This window comes from Leptinotarsa decemlineata, unplaced genomic scaffold (assembly GCF_025532065.1).
Source record: "Leptinotarsa decemlineata unplaced genomic scaffold, Ldec_3_MD MMD2_tig00001393_RagTag_RagTag, whole genome shotgun sequence".
NCBI classification, from domain to species: domain Eukaryota; kingdom Metazoa; phylum Arthropoda; class Insecta; order Coleoptera; family Chrysomelidae; genus Leptinotarsa; species Leptinotarsa decemlineata.
In genome coordinates, this window is record NW_027412562.1 from 3,690,788 (window position 1) to 3,715,601 (window position 24,814).

The 24,814-nt window shown below is 34.4% G+C and overlaps 1 protein-coding gene across 1 annotated transcript in view; it reads right to left on the minus strand.

Moving 5' to 3' along the window:
• The window catches only part of chas (chascon), a 160,727-nt gene that overhangs the window by 121,226 nt on the left and 14,687 nt on the right, over positions 1 to 24,814 (minus strand). Inside the window, exon 2 of the mRNA XM_074175825.1 lies at positions 13,069 to 13,202. Coding sequence (XP_074031926.1) covers positions 13,069 to 13,158 — 90 coding nt within the window. The 5' untranslated portion in view covers positions 13,159 to 13,202. The remainder of the gene's footprint in view (positions 1 to 13,068; positions 13,203 to 24,814) is intronic.

Below are 24,814 nucleotides of genomic sequence, written 5' to 3' on the forward strand. Positions count from 1 at the left end.
GGTAGAAGGGTGTCTCGTGGTAGTAGAATGTGTAGTACTAGAAAACTAGAATAATAGTAGTACATTCCTGGGAAGGTTGTTCACTTCAACAATGAAAAATAATTAGGTCATACTATTAGGAAAACAAAAATATCAAATCAGGTGATCTGGTATATTGTGGCTTTGTTGACGAATACACTACCTTTTTTTTAAATTACGAATTCTATCAAGATATAGTTGATGATATATTCTTTCATAAATTCAAACTAATTTGAGCAGGCATTGATTATATGTGTATATACCGAGAGGTTCAAAAGTTATGTCAACAAGAATTGCAGGGTGTACTATTTGAAATAAGAAAATGTGTACCGACTTCTGGTATCATTTTAGAAATAAGAGTCCAATTATTTTCCAAAATACAATTGACCTACTGTCATCCTGTTCTAACCTGTATAGTTTGCAGCATTTGTGTGAGATTCCGATTTAAAAATTGGTAGTACTTGTTTTATCGTTGGACAAGTTGCATAAATTTGAGTTTGTGGGTACTTCTAGATATGTTGCAAGAAAATTGATGAATAACTTTCTACTCCTCCATCATCTAACGTGAATGTGGGAAATTTTCAAAGAAACGAAAAAAGAAAATAATTACAATGAAAACTCTGTAGAGATATATTGAACTTACAAGGGAGTTTCTTTGAGAAATAAATTGGAGAAAAAACTCCTTTCGAAACAACTACTTTCATATGGACATTAAATGAAACGAAAATCACTTCTCAATCGTTTTGTATTCGTTAATATTCGTAAACATTCGTTATGGAATTGAAACAAATATAATTCATAGAAACGCTACACATTATGACATATAAAAAATTATTGATAAATAATGTCACTTCCACCGAACACTATAATTCTCAATCGTGTACTTCGAAGTTTCGGTACAGGACACCTCTTTTATCACCGCATCATATCCTCTTTTCTATTCAAATTAAATCCTTTATCAGGAAAAATGAGTATACATACTTTTATTATGACAAATACACAGTTGAATATACGAGAGAGTAATACAAATCTAGCAAATGCCCTTTAATGAAGTTATTTTTCAGAGTCGCAAATGCAAATAACGTTTTACTGAGTTTTTCGTGTTTTTTTGAAGTCAAGTTTTCTGTTTAGTTGTGTTCCTAAACATTTTGTAACGGATGAGGTTGTCATGGAAACCGAATCTATATTTAGATTCAAGTCATTAGACCTACCCAGCTTGCTGATGAATTCAAGGCAAACTGCTTTAGACATACTTTTTAATGAGATGGTTTTTTGGCACCATACTGTGGCACCATACAAATTACATAGGTTATTTTTTCTTTCAGGAGGGATACTCCGCTATTACTATGATACATGTATCGTCGGAATACATGAATGGCTTACCATGTTCAATGAAACGGGGCAAGTCATTAACATAAAGAAGGAAAAGAAGAGGTCCCAGTATACCTCCCTGCGGGGTATCGATTTCGATCTGCCGTTCTTCTGAGCACGTCTTATTTATCTTTAATTTCTTTAATTCTTTCAGTCATGTATGAATTAATCCAACTGTTGATGGATCCTCATATGCCAATTTTACATTTCACACAAGAATTTAGGATTTATGGTTTCGAATGCTCGATAGATCACAAACGTGGTCTATCATTTAAATTTTCATGAATATATTGTATCATTTCGGCCAAGATAGTCTCGATCGAGAAATTCCTTCGAAATCCATGTCTGTAGGTTCCATTGCATGATATTCGGTTCAATTGTATGAATTCATATGAAAGAAGTTGTTTGGAAAGGGTTTTTTCCTTCCGGTTTGTATCTGTATACGCTCTACCTATCTATAGAAGGAGTTTTTATTGTAGTTATTTTCTTTCTTCCTTTTTTTTTGGAACACTCCTTTATTTTTTGTTTATTGACGAAGAAGTAGGAATCCAAAAATATTTTTTTGAAAAACTAACGGTTTCTTTTACAAATCAAATGACAAATGACGTTTTCCAAACTTCCACTGCAGTGAAACAAAGACATAATAAACCGGACTAAATTTGTTCACACAACTCTTACATCATAATAGCATTGCTCCACCTGTTAATGATTCCCGTCCCAGTTGCAATTCAATAGTGAAGTACCCTCCCACAGGTACTGTGCAATATTCGTCAAGTGCAATAAAACGAAAAAAAAAATAGCGTGCTCAACTATTCGACATGTTCCACGTCTTATTATGCAAATGATGTAACCTCTATTGTTTTAAAAGCATAATTATTGTCGCAGTCGTCGCTATTGATCTCGCATAAGTTGTCACGGTGTATTAGCGAAGGATTCGTGTCCGTTCAGGCATTTCAAGGTGGAAAAATATACAGGGAATATGAAATCTACCATTTCTTCTCTTTGCTAATTTTGATACTGAAACGACGAAAATAGGTTGATTCAAATGCAACTGGCGATATAAGCCAATTCAAATTCCACCAAATGCATTTGATAAGTTAATTTGATGAGTACTCTTTCAAATCGAATGGCGAGATGAAATTTTGCTAAACACTGAAATCCTGATCAGAGAGAACAAAATTTAAGCTGGCAAGCAGTGGTCGAATGTAACTTAGTTTGTTTGAAAAGTTTCATCAGTTTTTATGAGTCTACTTTGAACTGTTGGGAATCACACGTTGAAAGGTAAGACCTCGTTATTTCTTAGCTCACACAAGTTTCCCAGCTTCTGAGAGTTGTTGTTCGTATGGGGGCGACAGCTGATTAACGAAAAAACAGATTTTGAACAGAATTTTTACAGATTTTTTTTAAACTCTGATATACCGGTGAATACTCATTCAATTTAATCGAAATAACCCATATTTGAATCGGTGCATGTTCCATGTTAGAGACTCGCACTGTATATAGTTCCTAACAAAAAACAAAGATTAAAATATATGTTCAAGAAGTCATAACAAGCATATACCACGGGAAAATGATATTTTCATTGAGTTCATCACTCAATAACAATATTAGAATAACACTGTTATGTCACACTAGCTTAACGATTGTGGCTTGATTGAAATTGATTAAAATAACGAGAATGAGAAGTCATAAAAATTGAGAAATAAAACTCACTATGTTTCACACTGTTACTTCCGTTTCGTCCAAAAAGGACATCTTCAAACGAATACAAAAAAATGTTCTTGTAGGACGAAACTGCAGTAACGTTAGTTGAACTGTTTTTGGATTTTTTCTAAGCACAAAACACAAGCATTATATAAAAATCCTTAAGACGTTCTAAGAGCGGTGCCTGTGCTAAAATAGCAATTCACATTGGAATTGAATCGCTGGAGATTGAATCCATTTCGAAAAACGTTCTCACAAAGTAGATTCCCTATAAACACAGATCTCCAAATGAAAGAGTTCTTAAACAGTGAAGTTCGAGGTGTACTGAGTTGAAACTCAAAACGATGCCTGGGTTTTTGTGGCATTGAATTGAAACTGGTTACTTTCACCCCAATTGGAAATCACTTTTAGATCCTCATTAAGATATACAACCTCCTGCTGCCGGTGAAGATGTACCTCCGTAGCCAACGTCCTGGAATCCAAATGGAATGACGAGACAAGTGTGCTGTCGTCAGCAAAGCAATATATTGAATTTTTGGTTTTTTCCAATGAGTCGTTAATATACAATAAAAAGAGGTTTGGAGACAATATGTATCACTGCCATAGCATCGAAGTTTGGCCAGCAAACACTCATGCCATACACGGTCAAACGTCTAGAAATAAAAGCTCTTGACTTTCCATGTTTCTCGATTGCGTTATTCCAAATATGGGTAAACAGTTTACGCTTGAGGAAGCTATTGTATAGCGAAACACGTGTCGCGGTTTTTCTAAAAATCATACAACATACTGTATTAATACTGTATTAATTAGTTTTTCATATAAGTAAGTCCTACCATAGTTTGCATGAATTTCAGAATGCTCTATTATGGTTTTCTGAAAACCATTCAATGCTGTCATTTTTCTTTTTTTTTCAGTCGTTTTGGGTTGCATTAAACCACAAGAGATACTTTGTTGAAGATGCCATATATTTGTATTTCAAATTCGAAAAGTTTCCAACCGTTTCAAGTTTACACTGTTTTAAACAGAACCATCAGAAATTCATAAACTCAATACCACGGTCAGCTTCGGCTTTGTAAATATATTGTTTATTGTAGTTTCAAGAAACTGTTCTGATTTTGTACATTGTTTGTATTGTCACCAAGAGACTGCTAATAAACTTATTATTATTATTATTATAAACTACATACAAAAATATTAGATCCACTAGAAAGTGAAACCACTATAGTGATAAAAGATGAAGCAACGATTAGATGAATAAAACTATCGCAATCTTAGTGCAATGCCACAAAAGATTGCTGTTTTATTACCATTTTTCAAAGCATTTTTGGAGAAAAAGAATTTGATGTCGTTTCGTTATTTAGATATCGTCACCTCGAAATTTTCAAATAAGCAAATGATTTTTTCAACATAGTGTATAGTAATTTCAACAAATCAAATGTTTTCTGTTAAAGTATAGTAAAAATTATTTTTTAGTATCATCACCTTGACACTCTTAGCTGGCTGCCTCACCTTCATAATACCTTTAAAATTCACGAGAGTTCAAAGGGGAATGCAATAAATAAGAGAGAAAATGGTATACTGTTTTTTTTTTCAAATGTTTCACAGCAGACTGAAGATGCGAGCCATTCTCATTAGCAAAACCTTTAGGAACATTAATCGTCAATAGACCATTATAAAAAAAGCATTGCAAATATCGAGTGATGTAAATGTGCCACACTACTGAAACCTTCAATGTTTTTTATTTTAAAAATGCACCTAAATACCTCCCATACTATCTGGAAGACACGTTCTATTAACATACCACACCTAGTAAACTGCTTCGGTTCGTTTTATGCAAATTCACTCTCTCAACAGAATTTTATTCATCCAAATAGGGCGGTGGTTTCACAAAATAAACGGCCGTAAAATCATTGCATGAAATCAAAATGTCAATGCGAGAGAGAGAAAGGAAAATAAATTTTCTTTCGACAGCAGTACAGAAAATAGTTTCTGATTACAAAATTCCCAGAAGCGATTTCTATGGGACTAGAATGAATAAAAAATCGAAAATAAATTTCTTTTACGACTTGTTCACTGCTTTTTCAACAAATATGACAATAAATAAAGAATATTGCGATAAAGTTCAATAACTGAAATGTTTATCAGGAGTTAAATAACTTTGAAGTCTCAGAAGTTGGAAGGACAAGTTATTTTTCAAAAATGTGTAATATTACACATGGAAAGTACAATATTTCATTCAGAAAAATTGTGGATGAAGTGTTCATATCCTCAAGATGGTGTGAAAATTATAGTCAAAAAAATCTGGTACTAACCAAACTACATATGATACATTTTTAACAGAAAAATACACAAATCTCCTGAATGAATATAGGGCAGGTAGGTACTTTACTGTAAATAATCTCGAAAATCAAGGAGACAACTGTAGAAACGTGACATAGACTCATATATTAGGAATAGAATATATATTAGGAATATATATTATATTATAGAATATATATCAGGAATAGAATATATATTTTCATCCTGAAGCTAACAAAAGCTACATATATAATTTGCTAGTATACTATCATTATTCATTTTATGGCTGGGATTTTTTAATCAAATGAGCGAATGAATGGCATTACGTATTGTCATCGATGACGAGTAGATTAAACTCATTCGTGCCATAAAGTCGTAAATTTATCAATGAATTGCTGCATCTCAAAACGTTATCTATATTTGGTGCTGAAGAGGCAATAAGGCAAGTGTCTTACGGCCAAACATCGGACGTCTACCAGTGAGGATGACAGTGTTCCATGTAAGTGAAATTTCACCTCTTTCATTCACTATATTGCGTAGCAATCCTTCCTTCATTTCTTTGGAAGATTCCCACATTTCTTTGTATCTTCTTTTCATCTCCTTCTTTTTATCAAGTTATTGCTCCATGAAAAGAAGGCAGAACATGATCGCGGAATACAGGTTATATTACCATTGAGATTCTCACAGCAAATAAATTTATCACCGGATTCGCCACAAGGGTCTCCTCTAGGGACGATGCCATCCATACTATATATTTTCATCTGAGCCCAAGAGAGTGTCTGATAGAATTAATACATTGCTGTTTGAGAAAAGTAAAAGCATTCTCACAGTAGTTATAAACTGCCTCAAAGCTCATAAAACCGTACAGATTGGTTGGGGAAATCGAAAAGAGTGTTACAGTTCTGATTTATAGAAGAAGTATTTTTGTTAGATCAACCCTATACCAGAGGTTCCATTTAGTATGACAAATAGAATGGTGGATTTCTGGGTTAGGGGTACTAAATAAATACAAGTATGGACAATAAGAAAGAAACCTGTAAACGTGTATACGAAGAATGAACGAAGGGAAAAAGTAGGAGACCGCTAGAAAAATAATATAAAACCAATGAAACTGCATATAACCTTTCTATAACAGCGGTTTTCAAAACAACACAAAAAAATTTGATAGACGTTGCAGGTATACGAAAGCAGAACACAATATACATGGTCGCCATCTACAACTTACTGAAAAAAGTAGCCCCAAGAAAATGGATAGTAGCAGTGGAGAAATAAAGTATATCTACAAGAAGGAATGATTAATTTACTATAATAAAAACAATTTTTCTGCGTCAGACTAAAAGTACTGTCTCTTTGTCTGTCAATTTAATTAGCGAAAAGCGCGTCGAGAGATAGCATTTTTGTTCTGGTGCGGGAAAAATGTTTTCAGTAGTTGAGTTTTGCGCTAAAGGTTCCAATTCAACTTATTAAGATAAGTGATACATTAAAGAGTGCTTTTCATATGGAAAATTTTAATCGATATTCAAGTGTTGAAACAACTTTGGGTGTTTAATTAAAAAAGAATATATTCATTATCAACGCGAATGTTCCATATTTTTGTTATCCACCGTATACATACAACTACGAGATTTAAGATCAGTTATATTAGATTGTTTCAAAAGCTGTGTCCATATTTATGAGTCTACTCCAGCCTGTAATATGCCAATGAATGCTTATTCAATTTAATGGAAATGGGCACCATTTAAATTAGTGCACTTTTGCCAACGTAACACAACTCGACTAATTCCGTCAGCAAAAACATTGTATGCTCGGAGTTCGATGAAATTGACGAAGGCCGTTTTTGCCCGGATCTGATTGGCGAGGGTTTTACCGGTTAGAAAATTATCGAAGTGCTTTAAAAAATGGTAGTCAGTCTGAGATGTATGGTAGGTGTGGCAGAACTTCGGCGCTCAATTCGTTCAATTTTCGGACACGGGCGTTGTCTTGGAGCAGAATTGGACCTCTTCTTCTGACCAGTGCCGGCTGCTGCTGACAATAGGACTCTGCTGTGAAGGTTTCGCCCAGTTGCAGGAAGTTATAGTGAATCACACCAACCGTGGTGGGTTTTTTGCCACTAATGTCCAACCACTATCCTGAACATCTCTTGTTATCGTAGAGGTTCCACTTTTCACCACACGTGAAGATCCAATCTAAAAAGGATCGTTTTGGTTGTGCAAAAGCAAAGAAGAACATACCTCGAAACGTAACAATTTCTGTTGCAAATCGTAGGACATACACTTTTCGAGCTTTTTTTCCACTCCAATACGTTTTGAACCATCTAAAATCACACTGGAGCTGATGCCCAGCACTTACGATATCCCAAGCAACGTTTGTGATGTGTCAGTCTCCACCAAGATCCTCATTCTGGATAATTAAGTCGACCACTTCGGGACTAATCTTCGAAACTGCAATCTCCGGAACGAAATTCCTCAAACCAACGTCGAACAGTGCCTTAATATGTTTAAAATATGTTTTTTCCGTTAACCAGCTATCGCACCCCTACGAACGACAACCCTCAGAAGTCGAAACTTGTGTGAGCTAGGGGCTAACGAGGTCTTACCTTTTAACGTGTGATTCCTAACACGGGTTGGACGATAGCAAGCGTTCGGAGCTTGAATTCTCGACTGACACATCGGCCGATTGACTGAGTGAACAAAGCACATTGCTAAACGGCTGGGTAATTTTTCGGGCTGTTTCGGCATCACTTTGTTTCAATTTGAATTCGTAGAGAAAAATTGGCCAAAAATTGCTTAATGTAGTATTGAGATGTAAAGAGAGACAACATTAAAATCAATGCATCAAGTACAAAATTATACAAGTATACTGTCGATCAGTATATAGCATATAGTGGATATGGAGCTACAAAAACACATGATAGTAAAACGGCCAACACTTTGAAACAACCTAATATCCAGTCATTCAACAACATTGAATATTTAAAATGAAGACGAGTACTACATTTTTCATTTTTTAACCGACTCTATTATGTTTGGCTAGATTAGGTGCAAACTGAGTGGTTCTATTCGACCCTCCTCTACCCCCCGCAAGGGTTTATTGTGGCTCACACACTCTCCAAATGAACCCAGCTTCTTAAGGAAGCCGATTAGTATGGTGAGTGGTATTTCAGGTCAGATGGTGAGAGTACGGATCTAAGAACCTGATTCGGTCTCCATCGGGGCAGGCACAAAGTATATGCTCTACTGCCAAATAAACCCAGCTTCTTAACGAAGACGGTTAGTATATGCTCTGTTAATGAGGTAGTCGAATAGTAAAGTTTCAAGATTCCCACCTTCATACCCATGACAACCTTCCCATATGAGGGTTTTTGCAAGTCAGCTACACCTGACGATGCCTTAGATTCAACCGTGCAGGGTTTTTTCGCCTCTGGTTTTGGTGAATCATCACTTGAGCGCAAACGTTTGCTAACCTGCTCATGAGGGGTTTGTTCCCCCACCTGAGACAAACAGCTCTCGCTCCTGAACTAAATTTACAGGGAGGTCAGTTGACTCAATTATGTACAGTAATTTGAAAATGTTTTGTTATTCCGCTACTTAAGGAAATGGTATACAGCATTTATCTAATTCCGTCCTATCAATAAAATATCTACTGATCCTAATTTTAAAGTTATTCTGTGCCGTGTAATAATACTTCCAACTAGCGTCCTGTTTGATTTGTGAAGAAGGGTTTGTGTATCACCCCAAACACTTTCTCATCCTACTTCAATGAATAGACGAACCAATATCTCAACATCTCCGCACCTGTTGAACCAGTTCGATGCATTTTATGCAAATTCACTTTCATAGCGCACACTAAAACAATGTTACCATTCATCTGAAATACAGCATTGTTGCGTTATTTACGTGTGTGGGAACCATAAATCTAGTCTCGGCATCCTTATAAATTCTGGAAAAAGGCGATCTGGAACGCGGGTGTGGTTTATCGGAATGTGAACTACAAGACTTTGTATCTACTTTCGTTTTTGCCAACGCGCGGGGTGATACGCTAAAGTTCACATTTTCAACACAATGTTGGGCATCAAGGTGTTGGAATGTTACTGAAATTACACACAATACCAAAGTCTCCCAAAGAATACCATTATTTTAAATTGAAAGGGATGTATTTTTAGGAGAGATTAATTTTTGGAAAAGAAAAGTTTTGGCTTTCTACTTCTCTATCTTTACACAAAAAAAATTGGAGTCTTCCCATGGTCCATGATTAATGATTTTAGAGGAAAACAAAGGAAAGATCAAGTTGATATACCAATAAAGGCAAACATACTGAACAACTACTATTGCTCTATAGCAGAAAAATTAACAAAAATCATACCACCTTCTCTTGATCCGCTGACTCATTTAGAGAATGTATGGATCGTTGATAACTTTATTTTACACCCTCCTGTTGCAGATGAGCTCAAAGAAATAATTCAATTTTTTAAAAATAAAAAGGCCGCGGGAATAGACGAAATTTCAATTATCATTTTTGCTAACCTTCCTGATACCACATTAAATGCTCTAGCGTTCGTAATAAACTCATCCTTCAAGACCGGAACATTCCCTTCCTGTCTAAAAAAATCAATAGTTATCCCATTGCACAAAGGTGGTGATCTCAGTGATCCTTCAAACTTCCGTCCTATATATCTCATTCCCACTCTAGGCAAGCTAATATAGAGAAACTGGTTGAATTGAGACTGACAATTTTTTTAAATAATAATAGTGTCATAAGCAACAGCCAGTTCGGCATTCAATCAAAATCTTTGTTATGTGACGTTTATGGAAATATTAATAAAAAAGAGTCATCAGCAGCAGTGTTCTGTAACTTTTCTAAAGCCTTTGACTGTGTAGATCATGGAATACTGCTGAAAAAACTATATCACTATGGCATCCGTGGAATTACTCACAAGTGTTTCGAAAATTATCTCACAGGAAGAAGTCAGATTGTGAAAACCTCATCATCCTCATCAGAAGGCGAAATAAAAAATGGCGTACCACAAGGTTCAATACCGGGACCGATACTTTTCCTGCTATACATAAACGATTTAGCATCTATCGATATAAAAGAAAAATTCATCCTATTTGCTGATGACACCACAATATTGTGGTGTATTATCAACTGTATTTTTTATTAAACAAAGTATGGTATACTGCATTTGAACATTTTAAACTTTTTTTATTTATATTTTTGATTCAACATATTTTATATTTGAAGACAAATTTTATAAACAAATATTTGGCACACCTATAGGTTCCACCATTTCACCAATTTTATCGAGTTTTGTTTTAGATGAGCTTATTGATGATTGATGTAGATGATTTGATTCTGACCATACCTGCAGATGGAAAAGAAGAAATTTTGAACGTATTCAATTCATATGATCTCAATATCCAATTCACTATTGAAGAGGAAATAAACAACTCTATTCCTTTCCTCGATATGAAGTTATTGAGATCAGAACAAAATATTATCATCACTGAATGGTACAGAAAACCAACATCAAGTAATAGATTTATTAATTACCATTCCTATCATCCAAATAAAATGAAAATTAATTTAATAAAATCATTAAAAAACAGAATCATCAAAATTACCCATCCCGATTTACGAAACCAAAATTTGTCTAATTTCAGTAAAATTCTGATCCAAAATTCTTATCCTAAATCTTTAGTAATCAGAATTTTATTTTGTGAAAGAACAAACTTTCAAAATAATAATGAAGAAGTTGAACATAACAACGTTATACCTTCATTCATATATAAATCACTCCCATATATTCAAGAATTGACACCAAAATTGATTAATGTATTCCGAAACAATAACCTCAAAATATCTAAAGCAAATGTCACTTCTATATCTAAAAGTAAACTAAAAGCTCCAATTTCAAATAAACAAAAATCCAATTTAGTATACAAAATTTCTTGTATGGATTGTTCTAAAACATATATAGGACAAACATCTAGACCTCTAAGTAGTCGCATCACTTCCCATAAAAGCGACTGTAGACGAATTGTTAATTCTTGTGCATTAACAGAACATGTTAATTCGGAGGATCATATAATTAATTTTGAAAATCCAAATATTTTAGATAGAGAAACTAATACAACTAAAAGAATATTTTTGGAAATGATACATATTAACAACGAAGAACATTCAATGAATAAACGAACTGATATTGATAGTCTTAGCAAAATTTACACGTACCTACCGAAATATATGATAAAGAAAATAAAAGATCTAGTAATTCGAGTATCATTCAGAATTTTCCCACTTGACATTGTCAGCCAAAAATTTTTATCAACTGTCATTATTTAATGTTTTTCTATCTGTTTTTGAACCTTTTATTCTCACGTTAGTAAGTTCTCCATATTAAGGTGTGAAATATACCGAAAGCTTGACATATAACAAAGAGTTTTCTTTGTAACAACAGCCCAGCTATCGACTGCAACCTCACGAATTGAACCGATTTATATATATATATATATATATATATATATATATATATATATATATATATATATATATATATATATATATATATATATATATATATATTTATATTTATATATAACAACAGCGAATAAACTGAACACAATATCAATTTCCGACCGTTTATTATAACTAATCCGATGCCCGTGGTACCGTCGAATCCTTCGATACTACAGCACTGAAAGTGTTGGATGAGAATCTCATCCTAAGAGCGGGTGAAGGTCCCCGGCAATTCGAGCGGATCACGTGGTAAGGGAGCCTACTGGTTGCATTATTCTACTGTGGTTGTGAAATGTACGGCGTGACAGTAATGATCTCCATGAATGAGATGCTTCACAAAGATTGAGGGTACATTTAGCTTCATTTCGGCAACATCCGCGTATTATGTAAACAGATATTGAGTATTGTAATTATTCTGGCATTATATAATAATACAGAAAAAATATAGAACATTTCCAGGCAAATTCAAAGGAAAACAGTCGATATTTTCGCATCTAGGTACAAATGTACTAAACAATCAAGATCCCAATATTTCGTAAATGGCTGAACTGTAATAATATTGAGATATTGTATCAAGCCTGCTTTTCAGGTTTTCTGTGGTCTGCATATTTTCATGGCAGGACGTTTCGTTTACTTCTGTGGTAGACATCATCAAACGCTACCATTGCCTCATAGTTTCTGACAAAGGTTACCGCAGTCGTAGACGAAACGTCAGGCACAGACACCTGCAGACTATAGAAAACAATCCTATGACATGGTAATAATATTATAAAGGAAAAATCGATAACGCCTAATACTTGTGATATATATTTTCCAAATTTTCCTTTCGTTCTCAATGTTAACATAACGCACTGGATATATTATATTTGGTATACAGGGTGCCTTGCCAAAATACTGAGTGTTGATAAATATCTCACATTTCTTTTCATTGAAAATAATTACAACTGCTACAGATTTTTTTCTACAATAATAAATTGCATTTATAATCTGTGAAATAAATTTGCAAAAATCAACAGAGTAAAAACTGACTTCAAATCTACAGACTTATTCGCAAATTCCGCATGGCGCCCTGTATTATTCAGGTAGATGTTATTATATAAGTCTCGGTAATGAACTTTCATGACAGTGTGAGAATTCGTAATTGGCATTTTCATTTCTTACCAGCTCTAGGTCTGGGGGCGGTCCGGCTTCATAGTGCCTCACACTCGTTACTTCATGCTCGGCAGGCATCGGACTCGCTACTTCCGTCATTTTCGATTTAAATCATCGCCCACTATCCAACAGGTCCATATGAGCTGAAAGAGAAAAGGAAGGTAACAGAAAACTATGAAAGTGTAAATAAATGAAAGTGGATTTTGGTTGAACGATCTATTTATGAATTACAACTTTATTGATATATCTAGAAAGTGGGTCATCAAAAACGTACCACAAGGCTAGCAGGAGAGAAGTTTTTGCAAAAATCCAAAAGTAATACCTTATGAAAAATGGTTTTCAATTTTTCATCCATTGCTACTCAGCTTTTCTGGAAATTGATTCGCTCATTCAGAAGATATAAGACTTCGAAATACCAACGGTAGGTATATATCATTTCAGGTATTCAAAAAACCGACTCTGATGTGAGATTTCCACTTGAAATTTTACAAAACCGCGACACGTGTTTCGCAGCATCACATTGCTGTTTTTACAAATTCTGTGTCGTGGTTTTATCAAAATTTGAATTATTATGAATATTTCCACGAATTTCTACATGCCAAATTCATCACCTAAATTATAGCAAGCGCCAAACGTGATGGCAAGCACGCCCTCATGCGCACAAACTCATTTCCAGGGTAATCCCCACTACATCTCTTCCAAGACATACAAATGCTCTGTACAGAGGCGTCTTCCAATGCTGTTGACGTTTGGCATTGTCTGATAATTTTTGTTGTTTAAGTTTGACTATCCTCAAACTTAAACCATTCTGTTCCGTCTTTGACCAATGCGTAAGAATGACCAGATTCAACGTCAGAACCACAGTGAACAATGACTGCATAAAGATTATAATAGTGGTCTGCTAGATTGAAGTGACTTTCGTAAGAGTTTGGTTCTTCCGTCAGAGATTGAGTCATGTTTGAAGATCATCGGTGTTATTATTAGATTGACTGGTGCATCAGATATACTTGTTTTCTTATAATAGCCAGTTAGTTTGGTGCATGTTTGGCAATAATGTCGATCATCACCCGTTAAAAGTTCTATTTTCAAATGATTTAACAATAAGCTTTGCACGGACTGGTTATTAGTCGTATTTTATACTTTTTTGAATGTTTTAAATGAGTAATTCACCACTGGGTAATTTTGAGTTAATCATAGTCTATTTGACCTGATGTTGTTATGTGATTGATACTATCGATAAAATATTTATTGAATGCTGTAGTCATCTCTAGTGAATCAGTAACAGAGGAGATGAAAAAATTATTTTATTGAAGTCTTGGAAAATGTTAGGTTTTATAAGAGACTTCAAACGTTTCCACAGTCTTTAGGATTATTTCTATTTGAACCAATGTTTTTCTCATAATACACAATTTTCTCCTTTTTAAATGAGTTAACATAACTGACTTCTAATTCCGTCACAGTTCTTCATTCTCTTCAGTTTTACAATATCTGAAAATTCGATATGCCCTCTCTTTCTTGTGATTTAATTTTCAATTCAGTATCATAATATGGTATTTGATTGGGTCTAATAATGATATTCCGTTGTGGAGCAAGCTCATTAACTATCTTTTCTGTCAACAACATCAACACAGTCAAAATTCCAGAACTAATTTATCAACTTCAAGTTGATCTCATGATATGTTTCTAGTAATTTTAATATTATCTTGCATATTAATGCAATTTTTGAAACAGTCAACTCCTATTATAGAGTGGTCTGTTATTTTTGATAATTCGAATATATTTGCATCTGTACTAGCACAGTTAGTTATTACATAATTAACTAGAGTTTTACTATTATTGGTACACCCTGTGCACTGCTTTACAACCTATTCGAAGAGTTCCTTTTTCATAAAATCAATGTTAAAGTCACCAATAGATAGATAGATAGATAGATAAATTAGATAAATTTATTCAAGTAATTACATATTTTGATAATGGTATAAGAATGAATGAAAAATAAAAAATTTTGAAGGCTGATCTACCTAAGCAGAGCTTGAGTTGTAGTATCAACCTATAAACAACTTAAACGTTGATTATATATACACATATACATGAATATACACATACACACATCGGAAAAGTCTAGGGATATTTTTAAAAATGGCAATAATTTTTTTAGATCGCTTTAGGGACAAAAAAGTTGACGGGTGATTATTAAACGAATGTAACTTACAACAAAATTTATTAAATGGTCAAAAATACTGAGTACGCATATAAGCAAAACTAAAAAAAAATATGGATCTTCTCTGGCACCCCGAAAAAAAATCATAATACAAAAAAAATTGGAATCAGTACAAAATATGGCCTCCACGCTGGTTTATTACGGCCCTACATCTATCGTGTATCGACAAAATGAGATTGTCAATGTCTTGTTGAGGTACATTTGCCCATTCAGCGATTAAAAGCTCTCTCAGTTGAAACGTTGTGTGAATGTTCCCCATATGCGTAGTAATTCTTCGTTGAAGCATGTCCCACACATGCTCGATGGGATTCAGGTCCGGTGATTGTGCTGGCCATGGCAATACATCAACTCCTTCGTTGGTGAGCCAGTCAGTCACTAGACGCGCGACATGTGGACGAGCATTATCGTGCATTAGGTAGAAGTTTTCACCAACAGCACCAACAAACGGACGGACGATAGGTAGAAGAATGGTGTCGAGGTACTGTCGAGCTGTGAGGGAGTGATTTGGAAAAACGAGATCGGTTCTACCGCCGATCATGATTCCGCCCCATAGCATTACTGTACTACTCTGTATGTGTGGACTTCCTGGACGTGTCTCAAACGTTCATTATTTCCAGGTCGTCTCCACAGTCTTACTCGACGAGAATCTGGATGAAATCCAAATCTGGATTCGTCTGTAAACAAAACTGTGGCCCAATCATTTGCATCCCAGTTTTGATGTTCTTGACACCACTCTAATCTTCTACCGCGATTGCCTCTCGACAAAGGTGGACATCTAAGTGGCCTTCTGTTGTGGAGATCTGCTTCATGTAGTCGATTTCTGACAGTATCACGACCAATGGTTACCTGGTGCGTCTGCTGCAACACGTTAACCAACTCAGGTGCTGTGATTGTCGGTTGTCTTCTTGCGGTTAAGACAAAAAATCGGTCTTGAACTGCAGTTGTAGCGCGTCCTCGCCCTGGATGTTGTTCGGCTCGACTGCCAGTTTCACGGAAACGCCGCCGCAATCGACTGATAACACTTTGGGAGACCCCCAAACGAAGAGCTACATCATTTTGTCGCATGCCACCTTGAAGAAGCCCTATAGCTCTATTCATCTCAGCCAATGGTAAGTGATGGCGTTCCATGTTAAAGCACAATATTTCCAGTTTAATTGCGGAGCAAGAACCGCATAGAATGTACAAACTCGACACTTTCAGATTATTCATTTTAGCCGAAAACCTACAGTTTGTAAAAAACTTGATAAAAGATTAGTTACCGTTTTTGCAGGCTTTGTTCAACCCATAGAAATCTACAGGGAGGTCGAGTGTACCAATTTAATCGAAATTAAACGACCTCATGCATTTATTTTTATGATATTTAGTATGTTATAAAAATATCCCTAGACTTTTCCGATGTGTGTATATACATATGCATACATATATGTGTGAATGAACATATATACCCATATACATATATAAACACATACATATAAATGAGGTATCATTGTTGCATAATGAAGCTAACACTGACAATGTAAATACTACTGATACAAATAGTTGGAAGAAAGGAAAACTGATGGAAAGAGAGAGTAATATTCGAAGAGAAGGTGTCGTTGGATTGTTCTACTAATTCAAGATATTACCTACAATAGGATGTAGTTTATATTCACAGCTTAGAGAACTTCGATTATGAATCCAGTTCATAAACAGATTTCAATATATCATAGCTTTGATTCACATGTTCTTTCAGTTTTGACTTGAATTTTTATTTATTGGAGATTGCTCTAATGTCTGAAGTAACTAGGTTTATTACATTTGGGCCAGAGTATGATATAAATCACTGAGTGCGAGTTAATCTACAGCGAGGGGCATTCGTTTTTTGATGAAGTTTGGCTTGGGTTTCATAAATATGATTTATATCATGGATGAGGTTATTATGCATCCATAATATGCAGTGATAAGTGTATAATTTTCTCACATCAAATAAGTCTGATTCTTTGTAAAGTGCTACAGTGGAGGATCTTTTTCTACAATTGAAAATGATTTTCAGGATAGTATTTTGCATTACCTCTAGATTATGTAACAGGCTTTTGCTGACGCCACTCCATATTATAATCCAATATCTCAGAACTGATTCTGCGAGTGAGTTATATATCATTGTTAGTAGTTTTTTATTATTGAGATTTCTGAGTTGGTAGAATTTATAAGATAATTTACCAAGTCTGGTCTACATGTTCGTTCTGTCGTAGATGTTGGTCTACATATACACCAAGATATTTCATGTTGCTTACCTTATCAACTGTAGGACATGTGAATATCATTGAGATTTGGCAAAAAGGTTTGTGTATAGTGAGCTTATTTTTGAAAGGTTTATCTTTATTTGTGGGGGTAAATGTTACGTACTTAGTTTTAGCGATGTTTAGGCTCAAAAAACTTGTGTTTAACCAAGAGAAAACAGATGTAAGTCCCCTTTCAGCTCTTTCAAAGACGTCGTCCCACGTATCGCCTAGAAATGACAGAGCTGTATCGTCTGCATAAGATATAATGCTGCCTTGGATGTTTTCAGGTTTATAAATGTCATTGATGTATTTTGAGAACAAAATTGGGCCTAGTACTGTCCCCTGTGGGACGCCCATGGTTGTAGGTAGTGTTTTCATAAAGCTTAAGGGTAAGTAAGATATGATGATTGACAGTGTCAAAGGCTTTCGCCAAATCTAAAAAGACTGTTAGGCAATTTTTGCCAATATTCCATATACTATGAACTAATTGAAAGACAGCATTTTCTGTTGACGTATGTTCTCTGAATCCAAACTGGCATTCATTTAAGATAATAATCTTGTCTGGGTAATGAACAAGTCTATTTTTCAAGCATTTTTCGAAATTGTTTGTGATAGTTATTGGCCTATAATTTGTGGCAAATTTCTTGATGCCAGATTTGAATATTGGGATTGTGAAAGAGTGTTTGAAAGCAATAGGTACATATCCTTGTACGAAACATAGGTTAACAATATGAAACAATGGAGTCAGAAAAAAGCGATTATATTTTTTAATAAATTGAACTGATACACCACGGAGCTGTTGTTTTTCAGAGTGGATATAATTTTCACTTTACTTTACTTTATCCTTTTCACTGTATTTTTCAAGTACATCATCCAGTTCATCAAGGAAAATTGCATCACTAGAAGATGGAGAGTGATAGACGCCTAAAAACCATTTTTGTCTACTCACTAGGATTTTAATTGGTACGTATTATTTATACTCAGTCGTGTTTTGAAATTAATATAGGATTGAATTATTTTTATGAGCATATCCGAAACATTCGCTGGTGGAGCCTTTACAAACAATACCACAGGTCTGCTTGGAAAATTAGTTTCACGTAATTTATTGAGAGAATGAAGATTGGGTGGTTGTGGATTCATGACAAATGCCCTGCGTTTGTCAAATTCATTCATTACTACCTCCGTTGACTTGATTGTTTCTTTCACTTTTCTCTCACTTATAGTAAGATGCTAAATTCGAAAAATCTAGTGTTTTCCTTGCGTATTCGATCTTATATATGGCAATTACTGATCGACCTTACCAAAAAGGGTTTTCGATTTTGTATCCATTACTATTTAGCTTCTGGAAATTGATTTACTCCTTTACAAAATATGAAGCTTCAAAATGTCAACGGTACAATTTTCGAAAAAATCCGCCTTTAAATCGATTTTAAATAACAAATATAAGTATATACATTTCAAATATGCTTCTCAATAATTTGCAGTTGTTGCTATCTTTGATTTGCGCTGAAGGTTTAAAACAAATGTTTAGAACCATGTTTTACTGTGGACCTTTATTGTTATGGCAGTCAGAATACGTTAACCTGCTCCTTCGCCATCCTATAGAAGTCTTCGAACGGTTATTAATTACTTCATTATCCTCAGAAAGAATACAAAATGAGATACATGAATACAATCAACAAATTTAAACGATTTGCAAAAAACTATTATGTTCCATTTTTGTAATTCAAAACATGTAATTAGTATCTATGTGTAATGAGTCTCTAAAAATATACTCGTATCAAAAGCTTTCGCGAGACTTAGGAATCACACGTTGAAAGGTAAGACCTCGTTAGTCCTTAGCTCGCACAAGTTTCTCAACTTCTGAGAGTTGTCGTTCGTATGGGGGCGACAGCTGATTAACGGAAAAATAGATTTTAAACAGATTTAAACAGTGGATATTACTGGAGTTTTTTCCCAACACCAAATCGTTATTTTCAACACCTCGACACGTGTTTCGATCACCAAGTAATCATCTTCAAAGAGGAAGATTAAAACTAGAAACTAATGCGAAGCTAACCTTATTTATGCTATATAGGTATCCCATACAGGTAAACCATCCAGGCGTACCACCCATACAGGTATACCAACCTAAATTAATTTTACAATTTTGCCTTATCTATTATTTTACAATATATGTTTATATAAAACAATTTTCAGCTATATAAAAATTAATTTCACAATATTGTCTATCCAAATGTATTTTTGCAATGTGTCCTTATGTAGTAATCAGTACACTCAACAACATTATTTTATTTTATTTTAACAAGCTATATAGTATGCTCTTTGGTATAGGTCCGTCATCGTTATTCATAATAATATTGTGTTTACTTATTTCTACACTCTCATAGGCATCTAGTTGCCTGTTGTTGTTAACTTGTCTAACTAATCTTAATGAACTGAAGTCTATGGAATCGTTTTGTTGCAAAATATGATGGGCGACTGCTGTGTGTGCTATGTGTTCCTTATATCTTACTTTAATAGATTTTTTTTTTGTCTGCCCATAATATTTTGCATCGCAGTCCTTACATTCAATTTCGTAAATTCCAGACTTTTCCGAATTCTCGACTTTGTCTTTTGGACTTCCCAAAAGGCTCTGTAGTGTATGCCTTGTTTTAAAAACCACCTTCATACCTAGTTCCTTGAAAATCTTTCCAAAGTTCCTCGTATATTGGTGATATGGAACTGAGATGTATTATTTATCTTGGTTTTTGTCCTTTCTGAAAGTCGATATTTCGGTCATTCCTAACCTAAACTTCTTCTTCCTTATTATGTCATCTACAATACCCCTCGAGAAATCGTTAGTGGCTACTATTTCCTGTATTGTACGTCTTTCTTTTGTGAACCTGTCATGTGTTAGAGGGAAAGTCAAAAGACGATGCACTAAAAAATTCAACCCAGCACGTTAGTGCTGTCCACAATGATGTGAAATATCAGGAATATACATGTACGTGCTTGTTTCTTTTCAAAATATATCGTATTCTAACCCTCCATTTTGGCTCCTCATAACCAAAACGTCAAGAAATGGTAGTTGTCCCTTATTTTCTAACTCATACGTGAATTTCATTGATGGAAATCTAATATTTAAAATGGAAACAAAGTCGTCAATATTCGATTTTTTGGAATCGAATATCGCGAAAATATTATCCAGATACCAATCATACCATCTGATACCAACTTGTCATCAACAATACTTACTAAAAGCTTTCACCGATAGGAATCACACGTTAAAAGGTAAGACCTCGTTACCGCTAGATTGCACATGTTTCGACTTTTGTTCACTGTCGTCTAGCAAAACACAAGACAGACATATTCGTAAAATCGGTATTTCCTAATCATTTACAGCCAAGAAAATCGAATTGATTCTCGGACGATTAACTTTATGATGTAGTTCATGCAATTGAGTGTAATAAATATGCTTTGCCTTGCCTTCATGTCCCTTTTATGGACGAGAGAAATGGATCCGCCAAGGTTTCAGAGACTAATGATCTGAACAGAAATCAATGATATATGATTGCGAAAGTGTTATACTGCGAATAATAAATCATAAAAAGAGATATCTATTTTGGCGTATTTAAACGACCTCTCAAAAAGCCAAATAACAGTAATTCTGGCTGTCTCAACAGATGTTTAATGCCATCTTTAACGACCAAATGGAACGTAAAACAACCGTGAATGGGTCCATGGCTTGATTGTGATGGTAGAATATGAGACAAGAATGGCTTCTTTTTTTGGTTAAGAAAGTTTTTGGCTTTCTACTACTTCATTTTGTTAAAAAACATGTGGGAATCTTCCAAAGAAAGGGAGAAAGTAATCAATTTTAAAATAAGTAACTCTATACATGGATGTGTAGATCATTAAAAGAAGTAACTTTCAGACACAAACTGGAAGGAAAATCCCTCCTGAAACGTTCATATAAACATTTAATTACACGAAAGAAAAACTCGAAACAAATACTTTGCATGATCTACACATCCATGTATAGAGTTACTTATTTTAAAATTGATTACTTCCTTCCTTTCTTTGGAAGATGGAAGAAGTAGAAAGCAAAAAACTTTCTTTCTCAAAAATTAGTCACTCCTAAAAATATATTTCTTTCAATTTAAACTGGCTTCTATGTACGATTATATCGAATTCGGCAATAGGGTGAAAGATAAGAAATGGAGCTCACACCTAGTATGATACAGCACAAACTAACTGCGAAGGCAGTTGCCTTTTTAGGCACTCCTCCTTGAGGATCCCTACAGGATTTCATGGACAAACGAGGCAACTTTCACCTCGAACGGAACAGATAGTTCCCAAAATTATCGCTGGTGGTCCAACAATAATCCAAATTTTGTAATTGAACCGTGACCAATATTCATTCAAGACAAATGTGTGGTGTGGGTTATTACATAACCAAATACTTGGACCATATATTTTTAGAGAAAATTTTAAGGCAGACATGTAGAGAAATTCCATTACGAATCTGTGTCTGAAGTTTTGGATAATCTGCCTCAAAGTGTTAGATGAAATTTGTGGTATCAGCTCGACGACGCAACGATCCACCAAACGGTAAAAGTGAAACAGTGTCTCAGTCAGATTTTTAGAAGCAAAATGATAGGACGAGATTGAGAAGAATATTGGCCACCAAAATCACCGGACTTATCTCCGATGGAGTTTTTTCTATGGGGTTATCTGAAACAAAAAGTGTATAAGCACAGACATCATCAAATCATCAATTGCATCAAAATATTTCGAACTCATCTGCTGCTAATGGGATACAAATCTGCTAAAAAAAGGAATACGAGTGTATTAAGAATGAAGAGAAATCCGTTTATTCGATTACTGACATATTAACGTGCATACATTCAGAATCCGAAACAGTTTAACAATGAAATGAAAAAACTAGATCAAATTTGCAACAACAAAGGCGAATTTATAGGGGTGTATTTATTATTATGAAATTTGAATCATGTTTCGTTTGAATCGATAGACCGAAAGATTGGAAAAATTTTGAAAAATGTAAAAAAGTCGAAGTGATAGTAGAGAGTCCAAATTTTGAGCAAGGGTGTGAAATGGGAAAGTGAGCAACTTTATTCTTTGGCATTTTTCGAAATTTACGAAAAAATTAGATTTTTTGAGGATTTTAGAAAAAATGTCAAATTTGACAAGTTGAGAGAGTAGCACACGACAAAAGGAAAGATGCTGTTTTTACTCATTTTTTAAGCACAAACTAACTGCGAAGTCAAATTATCATTATATCTAATAATAAAAAATAAATCGATACGTCGCAAACTTTATGTGTGACACTGTATATTCTTGTATTCCTGATGAATCGGTTGACAATAATCATTTCATCAACTGAATTGACGTACAATCTGAATTATTAATGGGAGTTGAATCGAATAACAGTGAATTCATATTAAAAAACTAAAAAATACTAGGAAATATCCAGTTGAAGAATAAAGACATGAATGACGGTGATTTTGATGATAATTGTTAAACCATAAACAATCAAGAAACAACTAAAAGTTAATGAAGTATCGAGATTTGACTTTGTAGATGACTGTAATCTACAACACAGGTTTAAATATCGAAGTAAATGTCAATAAAGAACATAACAATAAGAACAATAATCTGTGAAAAAAGTTGAAAGTGTAAATTTACAGTATCAAAACTACAAAATTAAACCTTATTTTTTCATGTTTGAACGGTGCACATACAATATTAACATGTATGTGTGAAACGCGAAATGAGTAAATATAATTTTGTGAAAAAATACAAGGTGAAATGTTGCAACATGAGGACCGACGTATACCCAGCATCCTATAGATTTTGACCTTGGGATAAATTACTAGCTAGGTTACCAGAAAGTCAGTTTGGCTCATTAAATGAAATAAAAAAATTAATTAATTGCAGGAAGCTGAATCTCAAAAGGATGCAAACGAAATAATAAAAAATAAAATCCAAATATAATTGTAAAAGAATCCAAGCAGTGAATTTTTAGGTTGTTTCATAAGTTTTGTGCGGTTTATTGTCATGTGTTTTTGTAGTTCTATATCTCAATACGAGTACATATTTATTCTACTGCGTCATAGATAGATAGAGAATATTGTATTCTATACACTGATGCTGTTGATTTTTTTCAAATTTTAATTTTTTGCCTCTTTTCAGCTTATTATCATTATATGATATCGTTAAGCCAGTTTAGGTAAATTTTTCTCTACGAATTCAAGTTGAACCAAAGCACTTCCAAAACAGACCGAAAAATTAACCAGGCACAGTGTTGCCAACTGGATGAACTATAAAGTCACTACACATGAAACAAACTTCCGCTACACTGCTTCATACTCCGTTGCGCTTGTATAACTGATGCAATAAGTTTGCACATGCATCCCATACAAATTAAATACTACAGAACTTACAGTTTGTGTACAAACTGTCAGGAATCAGGATCATGCCCACTTTCGACCGCGCAACTCAGTAGAAGAGCATTACCTCAAAATCAATAATATTGAAAAAATATTCAAATATTTTCTTCTTCTCTTTGACTGTGCATTCAATTGTCAGATGTCATCTGTCAGCGTCGAATGTCCACTGGCTCTTCTTCGTCCATATTTTTTCAATATTGATTATTTCTCGCTACCGTCGAGGCATTTGGCAACGATAAAGTTAATGAACTCACTGTTTGACGTTGGTTTGCGAAATTTTAATGTTTTAAAACGTATTAGAGGTATTTTCTGGCGTTTAATTGTATTCGAACACGTATTCAAAAACGATTCGTAGTGAGGTCACTAATAATAAGAGTCGCCAGAATGAAATGATTTAATTTGTGTTAGATATCAAATTCAGTGATAAAAAAAAACTCTTCAATTTTCTCTAACCTCAATCAAAATCGGATTTGTGCATACAGCTTCATTTTGTACATCCTTACAACGTATTTGATAAAATGTTTTCAGCACTTTATAAACGATCAATATAAACTGACAACTAACGTGACGTAACATCAAATTCCGTTCCAAAACCAACCTCACGCTAGTTTTGAATCATCATAAATACGTTTCAAATCATAATTGATGTGACGTCATCGTTCAACGCTAGAATGAATGTATTTGAATCACAAACGAATACGTTTTGAATACATGAGCGCTATAAAACGGCTTAGAAGGTTCGAAAAACTCGAAAAGTAGGTGCCCCAGTCTGGTTTTGCGCAACCAGAGCGATTCTCATTTTGAAAAGTTCGTCACGTGTA